The sequence below is a fragment of the Spizellomyces punctatus genome (genome assembly GCF_000182565.1).
Source record: "Spizellomyces punctatus DAOM BR117 chromosome Unknown supercont1.3, whole genome shotgun sequence".
Lineage (NCBI taxonomy): Eukaryota > Fungi > Chytridiomycota > Chytridiomycetes > Spizellomycetales > Spizellomycetaceae > Spizellomyces > Spizellomyces punctatus.
The window spans coordinates 863,061-878,039 of NW_015971539.1; the positions used below are offsets into that span (position 1 = coordinate 863,061).

The 14,979-nt window shown below is 46.4% G+C and overlaps 7 protein-coding genes across 8 annotated transcripts; 3 read left to right on the forward strand and 4 right to left on the reverse strand.

The window, feature by feature from the left end:
• Positions 1-616: 616 nt before the first annotated feature.
• Positions 617-3,134, reverse strand: SPPG_02011 (uncharacterized protein). Its single transcript, XM_016750316.1, has 4 exons — positions 3,097-3,134; positions 1,884-3,029; positions 1,498-1,810; positions 617-1,426 (listed from the first exon to the last, which is right to left on the reverse strand). Exons 2-4 carry the CDS (start codon positions 2,546-2,548, stop codon positions 737-739), a joined length of 1,668 nt encoding a protein of 555 aa, XP_016610970.1. The 5' UTR covers positions 2,549-3,029; positions 3,097-3,134; the 3' UTR covers positions 617-736.
• A 520-nt stretch (positions 3,135-3,654) lies between these two features.
• SPPG_02012 (uncharacterized protein) lies at positions 3,655-5,236 on the reverse strand. Its single transcript, XM_016750317.1, has 5 exons — positions 5,177-5,236; positions 4,897-5,102; positions 4,704-4,833; positions 4,200-4,641; positions 3,655-4,125 (listed from the first exon to the last, which is right to left on the reverse strand). The coding sequence occupies exons 1-5, from the start codon at positions 5,209-5,211 to the stop codon at positions 3,757-3,759; spliced, it is 1,182 nt and encodes a 393-aa protein (XP_016610971.1). The 5' UTR covers positions 5,212-5,236; the 3' UTR covers positions 3,655-3,756.
• Positions 5,237-5,592: 356 nt separating this feature from the next.
• Positions 5,593-6,482, forward strand: SPPG_02013 (uncharacterized protein). The gene is made up of 2 exons (XM_016750318.1): positions 5,593-6,136; positions 6,198-6,482. The coding sequence occupies exons 1-2, from the start codon at positions 5,650-5,652 to the stop codon at positions 6,365-6,367; spliced, it is 657 nt and encodes a 218-aa protein (XP_016610972.1). The 5' UTR covers positions 5,593-5,649; the 3' UTR covers positions 6,368-6,482.
• On the reverse strand, positions 6,377-7,719 carry SPPG_02014 (uncharacterized protein). Its single transcript, XM_016750319.1, has 7 exons — positions 7,566-7,719; positions 7,397-7,487; positions 7,273-7,326; positions 7,086-7,196; positions 6,967-7,031; positions 6,766-6,899; positions 6,377-6,681 (listed from the first exon to the last, which is right to left on the reverse strand). The coding sequence occupies exons 1-7, from the start codon at positions 7,688-7,690 to the stop codon at positions 6,551-6,553; spliced, it is 711 nt and encodes a 236-aa protein (XP_016610973.1). The 5' UTR covers positions 7,691-7,719; the 3' UTR covers positions 6,377-6,550.
• A 223-nt stretch (positions 7,720-7,942) lies between these two features.
• Positions 7,943-9,880, forward strand: SPPG_02015 (uncharacterized protein; the record flags this gene model as incomplete). The annotated part of the gene is made up of 8 exons (XM_016750320.1): positions 7,943-8,306; positions 8,371-8,583; positions 8,657-8,741; positions 8,802-9,030; positions 9,093-9,255; positions 9,313-9,595; positions 9,660-9,745; positions 9,813-9,880. The coding sequence occupies 8 exons, from the start codon at positions 7,943-7,945 to the stop codon at positions 9,878-9,880; spliced, it is 1,491 nt and encodes a 496-aa protein (XP_016610974.1).
• Positions 9,881-10,292: 412 nt separating this feature from the next.
• SPPG_02016 (uncharacterized protein) lies at positions 10,293-12,891 on the forward strand (the record flags this gene model as incomplete). Its single annotated transcript, XM_016750321.1, has 14 exons — positions 10,293-10,307; positions 10,367-10,600; positions 10,680-10,799; positions 10,870-10,978; positions 11,045-11,104; positions 11,179-11,217; positions 11,285-11,533; positions 11,593-11,750; positions 11,812-11,841; positions 11,906-12,060; positions 12,138-12,315; positions 12,380-12,560; positions 12,618-12,711; positions 12,768-12,891. The coding sequence occupies 14 exons, from the start codon at positions 10,293-10,295 to the stop codon at positions 12,889-12,891; spliced, it is 1,746 nt and encodes a 581-aa protein (XP_016610975.1).
• Positions 12,892-12,999: 108 nt separating this feature from the next.
• SPPG_02017 lies at positions 13,000-14,953 on the reverse strand. Of its 2 annotated transcripts, XM_016750322.1 has the most exons (7): positions 14,889-14,953; positions 14,726-14,817; positions 14,513-14,660; positions 14,272-14,431; positions 14,140-14,206; positions 13,835-14,079; positions 13,000-13,768 (listed from the first exon to the last, which is right to left on the reverse strand). In XM_016750322.1, the coding sequence occupies exons 1-7, from the start codon at positions 14,910-14,912 to the stop codon at positions 13,299-13,301; spliced, it is 1,206 nt and encodes a 401-aa protein (XP_016610976.1). In that variant the 5' UTR covers positions 14,913-14,953; the 3' UTR covers positions 13,000-13,298. The 2 variants fall into 2 exon arrangements, with proteins under 2 accessions (XP_016610976.1, XP_016610977.1); XM_016750323.1 differs by having other exon boundaries at positions 14,272-14,660.
• Between the last annotated feature and the right edge of the window lie 26 nt (positions 14,954-14,979).

The following is a 14,979-nucleotide window of genomic DNA, read 5'->3' on the forward strand; positions in this document are numbered from 1 at the left end:
TCGTCTGGGAGACTCGCAAGCCAGAGGATGTTCAGTGACAAGGCTTGGAGACTATACATGCATGTTAGTGACAGAATAACATGAAAAGAGATGATGCCATTGGTACATACCAACCAAGCTCAACTAATGTGGCAGCATAATAGTAGTTTTTGTTATCGGGATCCGATTGGTTGCCACTGGTTCTGGTCACGGTTGCTGTCGGGCGGTCGAGGTCCTCGACACCACCACATCGGCGTTCTCATGGTTGACCGAGTCGCGATGAGGTTGTGTGGGTCGCTATGAGGTTGCAATGTGGGTCGTAATGAGCGTTGCGCAGATGCTTCGAGTCGAGGATGGGTAAAGAGGAAAGAGGGAAAAGGCCCCCCTTTTATAAACCTTCGGCATGCGCCTCACCGCAGTTTAAAAAACAAAACATTACAATACATGCTTCACCGTTTTGAGTGATAGATGGGGGTGCTGATTATGCGATATGATTAACCGGATTATCCGGATAATAATGGGTCTTAGTGCCATTTTCAATCACCTCCACACTATGTTTGTAATGTAAGGAGTGTATCTTTGTCGTCGTCGTTGGGTATACTCTATTGAAACAAAACACAAAATGTTTTTTTCCAAACCCCAAAATACAAAAAAAAATACTTTTTCTACTAAAACAACAACAACACCTATATAATATATTCAAAAACAAAAAAATAAAACTATACAAACTATATAAAAAAAAAAAAACTCGTCTTCTTTACATACCTACAAGCCTCTTTAAACCCCTCCACCTCCGTTTCTTCATCATACTATCCAAACGAGGGGGCGGGATAAACACCCTCGATTTAGGGGTACCGTTAGAGTTTGTGGGGTGAATAGAGTAGGGTTGGGTGGGTGTGATGGGTTCCAAAAGCAAAGTGTCGTGAGTGGATTCATTGGAATGGGTATTCAGTGCGTTGCAAGAGGACTTGCATGCAGAGGACATTTCCAACACACGTTCACCATCTTGAACCACACGTTGAGTGGTGGAATCTCCACTCCGAATTTTTCCATACGTCCTCCTCGAGCTTTGAACAGGCCTTAAAACCGCCCGTTGAGAATCCAATGACGGCCGCTCAAGTCGATCAATCGTCGTAGAGTACTCAATTAACGCTGTCGTCTTGTCTTTTGGATGCGGGTCTTCTTGGATCGTAAGCGAACGTCGTGTCCCCGCAAAACTTGAAGTTTTCGCAGGTCGAGGAGAGTAAGTCGTGTTGAGTTTATCATCCCAACGTACAATCTCCTCACTCTTTGATTTACGTAACGTGGCTCTCTGTAACTCAAAACAAGGTTCACGGAGTCGGTTGACGCCTAATGTGTAGTTGAGTAAAATGGCGTTCAAGAGGGCTTCGTTGCCTGAATTTGAGAGTTGGCGTGTGAGGGACGGGAGGGAGGATACCCTAATCTCCTATCCAAAAAAAAAAAAAAAAAAACGTAAATACACTTATCATCCAAAAAAAAAACAATAAAAGACAGTACCTGACTCCACTCCCTCTTCCACTCCTCCAGATCCGAAACCCTCCTTCCCTGCTCTCTAAACCCATCCGTCGACACCACACTCTGGAAATTCAACCACTCGTCAATAGTAGGTGTGGTTGGGCGGTCGGGACGTGGACTGGCGGGTGGTGTCACAGGAGTCTGAATCGGTGGACTGAGAATGGGGGGAAGGTCCAGTGGATGGAACATGGCGCCGAAACCGTTTGTGGTGGAGAGTGAGGAATGGGTTAGTGAGGCTGTGGAGGGGTAGGATCGGGAAGAGCGGGTTGAGGAGGAGGATACTGGGCGGGAAGTCCTATAATAAACAACATTGTAAATATCATTTCAAAGGATGTTTTATTGGTACACGTTCAGAGGTAAAAACTTACCGTCTCGTTTTCCGTTCCAACGTATCATTCAACTTTTCCGGCTGGAACGCATACGGATCATTCGCCAACTCCAACGGCGGGGTCGGGAACTGATCGACCAACCTCCGAATCCCCTCATTCGTAACCCCCTCCGACCCCGACGCTGACGCAGATCCAGATTGAACAGACTGCACATCATCACTTAAGGACGCATGTGCACTTGACGGCGATTTCCGGGAAGGAGAAGCAAGTTCCAATGAATCCCGGGCGTTTTTGATGGCATGGGGATTCACAACGGGGCGAGGTCGGGGTTTACGTGGTTTTGGCGTCTCCATCCGTTGAGACTCTACCAAATCTTGTTTACACGCTACAGGTTCTGGACTCGTACTACTACTCGTAGCCACACCAGCAAAAGGTCCCCGCGGCATCAACAACAACTGCGGAAATAAATTCAAATACCCCTGTGCATGGGATCCTAATCCCGCCGAGGCAGCCCAATCGTCCATGAGCTTTTGACTTGCTGCGAGGTAATGCAGTAATTCTGGTGTCCATGGTATAGGTGGCCCTTGAGTTGCGTATGGGTGGTAAGGGTATGATAGTGGTGTACAAGATGATTGTGGGGGCTCGACGGAGAGACCTAGTACCGGCCGGTCTGGAGCGGACTTGGGTGGTCGTCCAAACGTCATGTCTAAACGCGAATGTCCGGAATGTTGGTTTTGTGGTTTCCAAATGGACAATGAACACACTCCCAAGAGTGTTGTTGTTGTTGTTTTTTCGTAGTAGCTTGTAGGAAAGGTAACTAGGTTCGAAAACTCCCTCCACCAACAGAAACCTCCTTTGAACCCGCGGATAAACAACTCAATCTTACGTCAAAGAAAAACCCCAAGCGTTGCCCAATAAGAAAACCTTAAGCTCCTTGCCAGTTGCAAACAGTAACGGGCAAATCTCCTTGTCAACTCGGGCAGCTGGCTGTCAAAACAGCAAAAAGCTCAAAAAGCAAAACGCACGACGATCGATGCGTTTACTCAGCCAAAAACGAGAGCCCAAAAACCCAAAATTCATATAAAAAACAGTTCAATTCCTGTTTATGTTCTTGCTTTTCCCGAGGGTTTTCTTTTTTCTTTTTCACCTCCTCCTCCTCCTCCTCCCACCATCATCATCATCCCTCTAAAAAAAAAAGGAGAGACTTCAATAATAAACTCCCCCCAAATCTCCTTAAAAAAAAAAGGAACACCTTTCAAGTGTGAAATCCCAACTCTACGCGCGTCCACGATCCCATCTCTTTGTTCGCATGTGTGTTTCTTTGGGCTTTTTGTTTTGTTTGCACCATTCGATCGACAATCATTTTACTTTATCTTAACAAGTTGTGATTGGTGTTGATCAAAACAGGTAAAAGAAGATGGCAGAGTTTGGGACAAAACTCCTTTCAAGACGTCATTTACTAGAATGCGTGATCTGTTTGGGAGGAGGTGGAAGAAAAGAGCCCTTTTGGTCCTTTTTTTCTTTTTAAGTGGCAATTGGGTATTGATACAAGAGTAGGTCAGCGTCCTTTTTATAGAGAAAAGCGTCCCGTCTGTATCCCTCCGTCTTTAAGGTAATGTGGATATCCTGTTATACAATGGTCTTGTCGAAAGATGTTTTGCAGTGACTGTCTGGTTGCGTGGGTGTTATTATTATCTTTCTAGTATCAACTAATAGTATGATTGTGTGGAGTAGTGCATATGCATTTTTGGCAGTGATGTGTGCAGCTGAAGAGTCTCGCAAAATGAAAATCAGAAAAAATGCCACTACGTTGAAAAAACCAGATGCATGTATTAAAAAGATTAAAAAAATATCGAATGCTATGGGGGGTATTCAAGTGTTTGGGTATGATGCATCAACTTTTTTTCCAAAATCAGGATCCGCCTTCCTTTTCTTTTGCAGGGGGACCGAATGCCGTCCCTGACTGACTACGCAAGAGTGCGGATTGGAGTACCCCCAATCTCTCTCCCTTCCCACTTTTGCCCATCGTCCCCGTCCCACTGTTGCTCAGCGTTCCCATCATGTTTGCCAATGCATGTTTACCCAGCGTCCCTATTGTCGCTGTTCCACTCCGAGTGTCAGGCATGGAAGCCGTCTTGCTCAAGCTGAATCCGGGGTCCATCACTTCGGGCGGGTGCATCTCACCCCAAATGATGCTGATAAAGTTGCAGACAACGAGAGATGGGACGCTGACAGAGGTTCCAAAACAATGAATGATTGCCAACCATCGAATCGAAATCATCTGATAATGTGGAAAATACCCTCTTAATCTCATATACACCAACAAAATCGCCAGCAAAAGCAAAATAAACGTACCGCATCCTCAAGTACCGCAAACAACGAGAGAATAATCCCAAACCACACAAAAATCATCACCCACGTCACATTAATCACCTTCATCTTTTTTATCGCTTTTTTCATTCGACTCCGACTGGCTTCCGTCCCACTCGCTGTGGTCCTCGTCCCAAGTGCCCTCTCAATATCCCGCGCAGAGGCCCCCGCAATCCTGATAATCTGCCTCCCAAAAAACCCATACGAAATCCCAAGCATGACGCACCAAAAACTCGTGACACCCCACAACCCGTGCGAATAATTGTCAAACTTGTCCCATTCGCCCTTTTCATACGCTTGGCCACATAGGAACGCGAATGGGATGAGCGAGCTACTGTGGATGCCATATGTTGTTAACCGGATCTTTCGGAGGGCTCCGTCCGATGGGAGCCAGACGTTTGGGGCGTGCCTTGGTGTTGTTTTCACACTAGATGACTTGGCATTAGAACTTATAGTTTGCGAGGTCGTCATATGCGTGCCAAGACTTACACTGAGAAAATATACGTCCATGCCGAGAGCATACCACCCAACCATGCAAAATCATGAATAAAGTGATTCAACGTCATCGTGTTGCTTGGATAGAGATTGCCGGCCAGTAACAGGCAATGAACAAATCGTGCTGTATAATATTATCAGCTGTTCGTTTATTGAAAAGCACTTTTAAAAGTCGATATGGACATACCAATACCGAACCAATTACTCATAACAAAGATATATGAATCCAAGGTCGTGAATCCTTCATTCCATATTCTATGCTTCTTGATTCCACATCGGTAAAAGAGAATCCCGTTCCCCATAATGAAAAGTGTAATCGCCACGACGGCCGACAGGTAGTTGATAGCAATGAACCATTCCGAGTCGGGACAGTCTCGTACTTCAATATACCAACTACAAAAAAAGCAAGTACCGTAAGTAACAGTTTGACTGTATGATTTATTCCTGTTCTGTGTTGTGTGTCTTACTGGCATGCAGGAATTGGATGTTTGTTCAGTGACATTGTCAAAGACAAAAAAGAAACAAAAAGAAGGAAGGAAAACCGGTTGATATAAAAACTGTTCAAGACTTTAGAATGGGAGACGGTGCGCTTAATGTTCAAAAGTTTATTTACATTTGACAGTTATTTGGTTATGAGCCGTGGCTGCAAACACTGTTCTAAAAATAACTTTACATGCAATATCTGATCACGCCTTCCTATGCATGAATTAAAAATACGTCTATCGAAAATAATAACAAGGAAAAAGAATTCTAACATTTGAGGATATCCAAACATTAAACTGAAGTCGATCGAGATGAGTCATGACGTGATTGGATACACATTGTAGCCGATTGGAATGATTGCATCGGATTCTTGCTTGCGAGTCGCTAATTGCTTCCGATCGGGACAAACCGACCAAAACACAATCTGTCACTTTTTTACATTTCAGTCTTTTTGACGATGCGACTGGTCCCCTACTTGTCACGCTCTACTTATATTTTCACAAGAGCAAACACACCATTATATCGCTCCCGTCTTGGACTTGGCCGTGTCCACCATTTTCATAATTTAACCATGAGCGCACGGACAGTGACATGTTCTGGGTCACTGGTTTTGACTAGACCAGGCAAACCCGCATTTTCAACCGACGCACCCAAACAACCACCCACACCTGAGCAACTCGCTCAAGCACATGTCAAAGCTACCACACAGGATCCAATAATCAACAAACCGGATCAGACGACACCGTTTCCGGTTTTCGCGACAGAGGGAGTGACGCCCAAACGGGCTGAGAATGTCCCCAAGAAACCGACTCCAACGACTCATCCACGGTTTTCAAGAGGATGGTGGTGGGATTGGGGTATTGTGTTTTTGGTGTTTGCCATTACGGGGAGTACGACAATGCGGGTTGTGAGGCCCTTGGTGTCACAATTGTTTGGTGTGGAGGGTATGTTTTCCTCCTCTTTAACATCTTTCAACTGATGGACTAACATCTTATCACTCACTAGGTACGTTTATAGATGGTCCGTGGGCGTACCGACTACTATACCTCTCGACAACACTCCCACTCTACTCTCTCATCCTCATTGCAGTTGGAACGGCATTTGGTCGTGGAGCCTATTTTCGTGCTGTAGCATATAGAATGTGGGGACGGTTCTTACCGAACCGAAAGCGATAGTTTCAAATTCTGTATATATATTCTGGCAACCACCATAGAAGCACGGTACGGTAGAATTCTGTACATTATTTACATTTTTTTTTGAAAAAAAAAAAAAAAACAAGATTGTCTCGTAGTCGTATTTTGTTTTGTACAAGTAGGCTTAAAAAGGTTGCAGGGTGTGCTACAGTGACAAACTGTTCTCTAGAAAAAGGTTCGTAGATCCAGCTTGTTGGATTGTTGTGTGAAAGAAGGTGATTTGGGGATACCGCTAGGAGATTTGGCGATATTTCGAACAGGGATGGGTTTCTTTTCGGCCAAGGCTGTCGCGCACTCTATTTTCACGTCAGGCGTGGAATGAGCAAACCCGCGATGCCCATAGTCATTGCTATTTAAACAAAAGAGTAACGTATGTTTACCTTGTAGATGATCTCTGATCTCCACTGAATAAGCCCAATCAAATGGCGTCCACCCTCGCTTGTTCTTTACATTGTATTGTGCACCATTGTCCATCAAGAGCGTTATCGTGTCAAAGTACCCCCAGGCGGCAGCACTGTATGAAAAAGCATACTCAAAACCCCATTCACACCAACCGCGTTTTTGCATACGTGAAAACATACTGGTGAAGAGGTGCTGATCCGGTGCTATCGACTGAATTGATATCCGCGCCCTTGTCCAGCAATGACTACAAGCGGATGTGAGCGGCGATGCAGATCGTAAAGTTCATGATAAACTTTACCTGTACGACTCCATTCAGACCCCGTTCGGTCGCGAGTATCAAAGCAGTCTTGCCTTCATCGTTTGACATGTTGATCGTGTGTGGATACCTTGCGAGATAATCGTGAAAAGCCTTCAGGAAGCCATGATAGATATAAAAACGGCTCCATTCTTTTCGCCATGCTTCGCATTTTTCGTTAATGACCTACTTCTTCATTTTTATAGTTGGCTGCAATTATGAGAGCGGTGTTGTTGGCAAAGTCCTGTATGAAGAACAATATTTGGCGCGCTTTCTTAGTCGATGGACAGTTTGGCCTTCAACAATTCGCATACCTTGGATATCTCTTTTTCGTCATGTCCGCTATCTAATAGGTATGATACAATCTCATTCTGTCCATACCGTATGGCATAAAACAGTATCGGCCTGTTGAAAGTGGAAGCACCTGTTACACTTGGCACGCGGCGAGAAACAGACTGGAAAGAGCAAGACCGAAGTGCTTACCATCCATTTAGGGGATCTGGACATCGCAGAGGCAGCTTTTTGCGGGTGATAAACCGCTTCACTTGAAACAGATTGCCTTCTGCCACCGCGGCACGCAAGAGGTGGTGGTATATTTCATCGGGCATGGCGATATGGAGGGGGATGACAGACCCCTCATTCAGGACCAGAGAGACCAACGTGGATTCATGAGTAAGCACGAGCTGGCGTGTTGACACGTGATGGAATTTGATCTTGACTGTCCATCGTATAAAGTGTGCAAAAGGGCGTCGCGGAGATCTCGTCCAGAGTTGGCGTTTAAAGGTTTTTGCTCAAGTTGCGGAGAGTATTTCTTATTTTTTCCAGGTTGACGGCATCGAGTCGACTTGATTTGTCGCATGATGCCCCCCACCAAACATGCTGAACCCGCAGAGCCCTACGACCTCTTGTCACCAATCGTCCGCGTAACAGACTGGTGCCTTTCATGGCGCCCAGTTCGTTACCTCGTCCTCATTAGTCTCCAACCCTTAGTGGTTGGTAGATACATTTACGAGCGGACAGCACCCAAGCGATTTGTTTCGACCGCGTTGGGAATGTCTGGGAGCCCAAAGAAGGGGAGACAACGAACAAGCTCGACTGATTCGCATTCTAGCGATGTGAGCGTCGGGGATAGACGACGGAGTAGAGTGCGAACAAAGTTTCATCGTAACTCTGTGACAGGAGCAAGTGATTTGGGGAGCGAGACGAGCGGCTCTGTTTACAGTGGTGCGAATCGCGTTCTTGACTTTTTGTCTTTGATGCGCGTCCTGATGGATTTTTTTACCCTAAGTTGCTTCAACTATACCCGCTTCTTTACCCCCAATAAACCGAATGGCTGTCCTTCGGACACCTGACTCTTGCTTTAAAGATCTGGATCAGTTCTTTCCTTACATTCCACATTATTTCAAAGTGGGTCCAATGAGAGTCCATTACGTGGACGAGTACATCCCGTCGCAATCTGCGAATGGTTTGCCAAGTAAAACTGTCGTGCTACTCCACGGAGGTGAGAGTTGGATGCTCCTTACCAATAGATGTGATGATGGTTAACTGAATGGTCCGTATCTTTATCTTGGCAGCATTGACGTGGAGTTACTTGTATCGTAAAATGATAACGCCACTTATACAGGCTGGCGTGCGCGTGATTGCGCTAGACTTGCCTGGGTATGTCTTACTGATGTATTCTCAACCTCCAATGCATCTAACCACAATTGGCCATACTAGCCACGGAAAATCTGACAAGCTCACCTCTTCAAATACGTCCCTCCTTCACCTTCAAGTGGCAGCAGTCCGTCATTTTCTCACTACCTTTTTTACACCGGAGATGGATGTGACGTTGGTTGCCCATGGTTGGGGAGGCACGGTCGCGTCGATTACGTTGGCGGAGATGGGCGAATTTCAGAATAGGGTGACGCGGCTGGTGCTGATGAATACATTTCTACCTCCGCACCAGGTATGTACCATGTCTAAAGTGAGATTCTATATGGGTGTTAATGTGTTCGCATGACTTTATAGGAGGAAAGTACTGGGCGTGAAATCGAGAATTCGCTGCTGGCAGCCACGTGGTTTTATTGCTTCCGTACGATAACGTCCGTGTCGACCATGATACGGAGTGCTTCTGCGATATCTACTCGCAAGTCGATTGGTGTTACTGAATCAAGAGGATATGATGCGCCGTGTAGGTCATCCTTGTTCAAATATTTCAGCGTTATAAATCTGATTGTTGTTGTTTTAGATCCAACTCTCAACCACCGTCTAGCACCTTCGGCTCTCCCCAGGATTCTTCCCTTGCCACTCTTCTCCGACCCTCTCATCCTCCGCATACGTGAATTGGCACCTTTTTTGAACAAAACACCAATGATTCGCGAATTGTTTACAAACAACGCTGATGTGGAGGTGGAGACCGAAAAGGCAAAATTATTTTTGGCAGATTATGCAAAAAGGGTTAGGACGTGGGTTGATGGGCGGATTGGCGGTGCGAATATCGTGAGAGCGAGAGAAAGGGCGTTGGTTATTTGGTAAGTCAAATGTTGACCCCCGGTAAAGCCTGGTTTTCACTGATTTGACCAACAACTCTTGTAGGGGCCGCCAAGACCGTCTGTGGGGTGGATTGGGAACGTGGTTTGCCGACTTGATGGGATGCCGATGTGTTTACTTGGATGGGGCCGGTACGTTGCATGAAGTTGCAGAAATTACGACACAACTAGGATTCATTTTTGTGATTTTATCACATAGGCCATTACCTTCCCGAAGACGATCCAACTGGCGTCGTGCAACATCTTTTGGAGTTTATAAAGAATTAGTATCTTGAGTGATGCGTTCGATAACCATTTTGATTTGTGTTAGTGAGGGATTGGAGGGATAGTTTTTGGTATCTTTCGCGGATCTGATGGTGTGGGTGTTGTGCGGAGCTTCTAGATGTATTTTGTGCAAGTAGAGATCAACCCTCAGACTCCTTCATTCTTTGCGAATCAGCTCTTGGGCAAAGGCTGCCATTGCTAAGGTCCATCATGTTGATCGTGTACCACTATGGTAAGCGTTACCCACGAATTATAGCAATTAGACTTTGAAGCTCCACGACGCAGAGCAACCGCCCAAAATCGGCGTGAAGGAAATAAAGCTGGTGACTTCTGGACAGAAAGGAGTTGTCGCAGAACAAAAGGAGCTCTTTGCTTTAAAGTTTTTGGACACGGTGATATCTGTCATTTCGCGGAAATGGCTGGGTCAAAGGTAACCGCCGCCTACGCTTTCTTGAAAAATACTCTTTGGTCCTAATGTACAATGCATAGAAAACAAGTCCGGAAGACGGGTACTTTCTTCACTCTCTCAACAGCCCTTCAGCGACAGGCTGGACTCTCCGCTTTCTCTGCGGAATATTGGAATATTTCGGATATGCCCTTGGGATCTCGTACAAGATTGCTGGGGACAGTAACTTGTTCTTTTTGCGCAAGAAGCGCTGTTTGGAAGTGCCCACCTACTATCCGGTGGTAGAGGACAGGACTCAATCCCTGGCCACTGACAAAGTGAGCAGATGAGATGGTTGCATAAATGCTGAAGAGATTATCCAAAACTACGATGCTCATTACTAACTCCAATAAGCAGGAGACTCCCATCGATTTGGTTCCCGTCGCCGAGTCTGGGCTCGAACTCGGAAACCGCATCTTTAGATCCGTGATGGACTTTCATCAGGCTTACAAGTTGAAATTAACGACACCCGTCGAGGTGCGATTATGTCTTACTTCATCAGAACACATTTGGACCGCGCATCCACCATGTATTCGTATCTCCATAGGTGGCAGAAGCTGTCGTAAAGGCCATTGATGCGAGCAATACGGTACACAGTCCACCTTTGCTAGCTGTCATCAAGCATAATCAGGATGATATTTTGCGGCAGGCCCGAGGTAGAGTTATATTTTACTCATATCTGATATCTATGCGATAACGTACTGATTTCACACGGTTCAAAGAGTCCAATGAACGATATCTTGCTGGAAAATCTCTTTCGGTTCTTGATGGCGTTCCTATTGGTAAGTGCTTGGACTTGATTAAACATGGAGACTTTATTATACCACATCTTGCCTTATCACGTTTATTTCAAAAGCTGTAAAGGACGATACGGACGTTGTCGGATATGAAACAAGTGCGTAGCATGTTAGCCCTATTAATTTTTAACTTTTTGTCTCAGATACATGCTCTGCTTTCTTCAGACGTAGGAACCACCTGCATTAGCATCCATCCAGAAAGGGACGCGACCTGCATCGCCAACTTGCGTCGCGCCGGCGCAATCATCATCGGAAAGGCAAACATGCACGAGATTGGGATAGACGTTACAAATTGCAATCCTTGGAGTGGAACACCTCGAAACCCATATAACACCAATCACTTCACGGGAGGATCTTCCGGCGGCTCAGCTTGTGCTGTAGGCATTGGATTGTGTCCCATTGCAGTAGGAGCAGGTCAGAATTGGCGTCAGATTGGGCATAGTAGTACAATGAACCAACGTGCATGATTCCAGATGGCGGAGGCAGTATTCGGATTCCTAGTGCGTACTGTGGACTGTATGGGCTCAAGCCAACTGCCGGGCGTATTAGTGGGGACGGAGCATTCCCGCTGGCACCGACGGTTGGAGTTACAGGACCCATTGCAGCCACCGCGGGCGATTTGGCTATAGGGGTAATTATTGAGGAGTGGACGTGAATGGCACCCTGGCTGACGTCCTCCTCACTCTTCATAGTACGCGCTTTTGGCAGGCCCTGATGAGAATGTACGTGCAGAATATCGGCTTGACATGACGACTCTGTCTGTTAATGACTTTATTGATTATACAGGATACCAATACTCTCAAGCAGCCTCCCATTCGACTTGAAAGTTTCAACTCGATTTCTTCATTGGAGGACGTTCGCATTGGCGTATACCGACCGTACTTTGATAATGCTGATCCTCAAATCGTCAAAGCATGCGACGAGTTTGTAACGCGACTTGAGTAAGGATGCAATCGTACTTGCCCTCCATGTCCATCGACATATTTTTCGTTGACTGGTTGATTTTTCATGTGACTAGACGCCGGGGTGCCAAAGTAGTTAATATCATGCTGCACGACCTCGAAGCCATGCGTGTTGCACATGCTAATACAATTACATCGGAAATGGGTGCTGCAACCGCAGGAATTCCTCGGCACAAGTTTTCGTATTCAACCCGGATGGCCCTGGGTGTGACTGGGAACCATATCACAGCTGCGGTAAACAGGCCAAGTCTCTCGCCTTGATCATGCTCCCTATCATCTCAACAGCGTATCTCTACAGGATTATATCATGGCTGCACAGATTCGTACTAGAGGAATGCGAATGCTCGAAGGCGTCTTTAAGGAAGTGGATGTAATCGTGACCCCTACCACTGGTATCACTGCCCCCAAGATTCCTTCCGGTGCTTTGAAATGGGGATTTTCCGACTATACAACCTCTGGAAAGGCTATGCGATTTATTTGTAAGTCCTCACCCCATTAAATTATCAAAATGATTGTTGCTTACAACCTCCTTGCAGTCATGGCCAATCTACTGGGTATACCAGCGATATCAGTACCAGTCGGGTATACGCCAGAGGGATTACCGATTGGCATGCAGTTTCAGGCAAAATGGTGCGGGCGACTATGAAAACTGTCTCATTGGCGTTTTTACTAATTCAATTCTGTAGGTGGAATGAGGAGCTTCTGCTCCGTCTGGCTCACGTCAGTGAGGATTTATTTGCCGCGGAACGCCGCAAGCCCGCAGTATTCTACGATCTATTGGGAGCCAACGGCGTAGACTCTGATGAGTGATGGAGCGATGTTGCAGCTGAGCTACTATGTGACCTGGCGCCTGATGGATATATAGCCTTGATCTTAGTTTCTTTTTACCTCGTTTGCTACCGAATCAGAATATGTGACGAACAGTTTATCAGGCAATCCCCTATTTTGGCCATGATGCGCTCCACGTTCGTAATCTTGCTTGACAAACACTAAACTCTTTTCTTGCGCATCAGCTTCAGTTTATCAATACACAGCAGGATCCATCCTACAATGGAATCAAAGGATGGCTATGGTATCATGCAATCCCCGAAATGCAGTCTCTCACATTCAAAAGTGTCGCGACTACACATGATTAAGTATATTTACCAACAAGCCACTGCCCAGAATTGCAGATAACACATTCCCTGGCGCACTCGCCAAAACAAGATGTCGCCATGTTATTGGGTCTCTTTTTCCCGTGACGGCTCACTTACTACCGCCCCTTCCACAGCATCTTTACGATTACTTTTATCACTCTTCTCATCTCCATCCCGCTCATCGCGTTCGGCAGGTTTTACCTTATCCCGCTTCTTTGACTTTTCGCTCTTCTCCTTTCCTTCCCCATCGCGATCTTTCTTGCGCTCACGATCTTTGGTTCGCTCCTTGTGTTTGTCCCCATCCCGATTCTTATCCCGCTCTCGACCTGACCTATCGCGGTTTCGGTCTTTTTCCTTTCGACTCCGATCCAGTCTAGAGTCATCTCGCTTGCGATCATCTCTCGAACGACCGGGTGAGCGGTCCCTTGACTGGTATCGAGAACGATCCCGGGATCGGGTGCGGGATGCTCGCCGCCGACTGAGTGGAGATCTTGAACGGGATCTTCGACGCCGGTCCCATGACCGTGACCGGGAGCGTCTTCTACGCCGATCTGGGAACATAGTTGAGCCCGTCAGACGCACCACGGTGATGCAATGCTAGCAGGTTGTTTTCTTACCATATGACGGGGAACGCCGCGGTCGGTACCGTTCCGAAGGCTTGCTTCGGCTCCGGCTTCGACTTCTTCTGTGCATGGATCGACGATCTCTGTCCCCATCAACCGACATATCTTCCGAATCTCGTTCGCTGCCATACTTTTTGGCAATGGCTGCTTGAGCTTCTGCAACAAGTTTCATTGCAGGATCAGAAAAGGACTCTAGTTTTTTTGGCGTCTTATTTATGGCATTTTTTGAGTGGTTTACTCTGATGCTTGACGTGAGCTTTAAACCAATATTGGATACGCGATCATTGAGAAAGACCTACTTCAATGCACGATCACCAAGCATTATGCCGTTCTGCTTCAAAGCCTCCGATGCCCCTTCCTGAGTAACTAGTTACTCCATCATTATGAGTTTTGCCGCGTAAGGTGGACGGTAACATTACGAGGATACTTACTAAACTCTACGAACGCAAACCGGGTCACTTGCCCAGGATCACCAGCCATTTTCACATGAGCAATGGGTCCACAGCCACCAAAGCATTGTCTGACATCCTCCTCAGTCACATTTGAGTTGATATTTCCCACGTAGACCGTCCGGGCAATTTCTTCAGCTTTCTGCGGGTCAAAATGGAGTATGGTTGGATTTATGTTTGGATTGCGAGCCAAGAGCTCTGCAGAGGTTGCGGTTGGAGGTACATTTATGGGTGCTGGAAGGTCCGTCCCTCCAGTTGTGACAAAGAGGGTTCGATCCCCAAGATCGGTACCCGTCAAATGTAACGCTGTAATTGCAGATGTGGCATCGCCAAACTCCACTTCACACTCTTGTAAACCATCATTGTGTGGGCTGTTTGGGTTAAAACGTCGAATGAAAGTCCAGTAGGTACCTTACGGCAACTCTCGTTCCCATACCTGGGATGAAGGTCGAAATTACGAACTGTTCCAATTATCTCAAACAGTTGCTTCAACAGTTCTTCTGTGACGTATGAGGAAACGTTGGCAACCTGGTAATTGCAAGACGATGTCACATTATCAGAGACCTTCAGGCACTATACAACTCTACATGTTTATCTACCTTGACCGTTGTACCGGAAGCCATCCGGATCTCAATGTAGAATGGTAAACGACGTAGAGAACCCTCGCAGCCGTCGCCCTGCGCGATGACT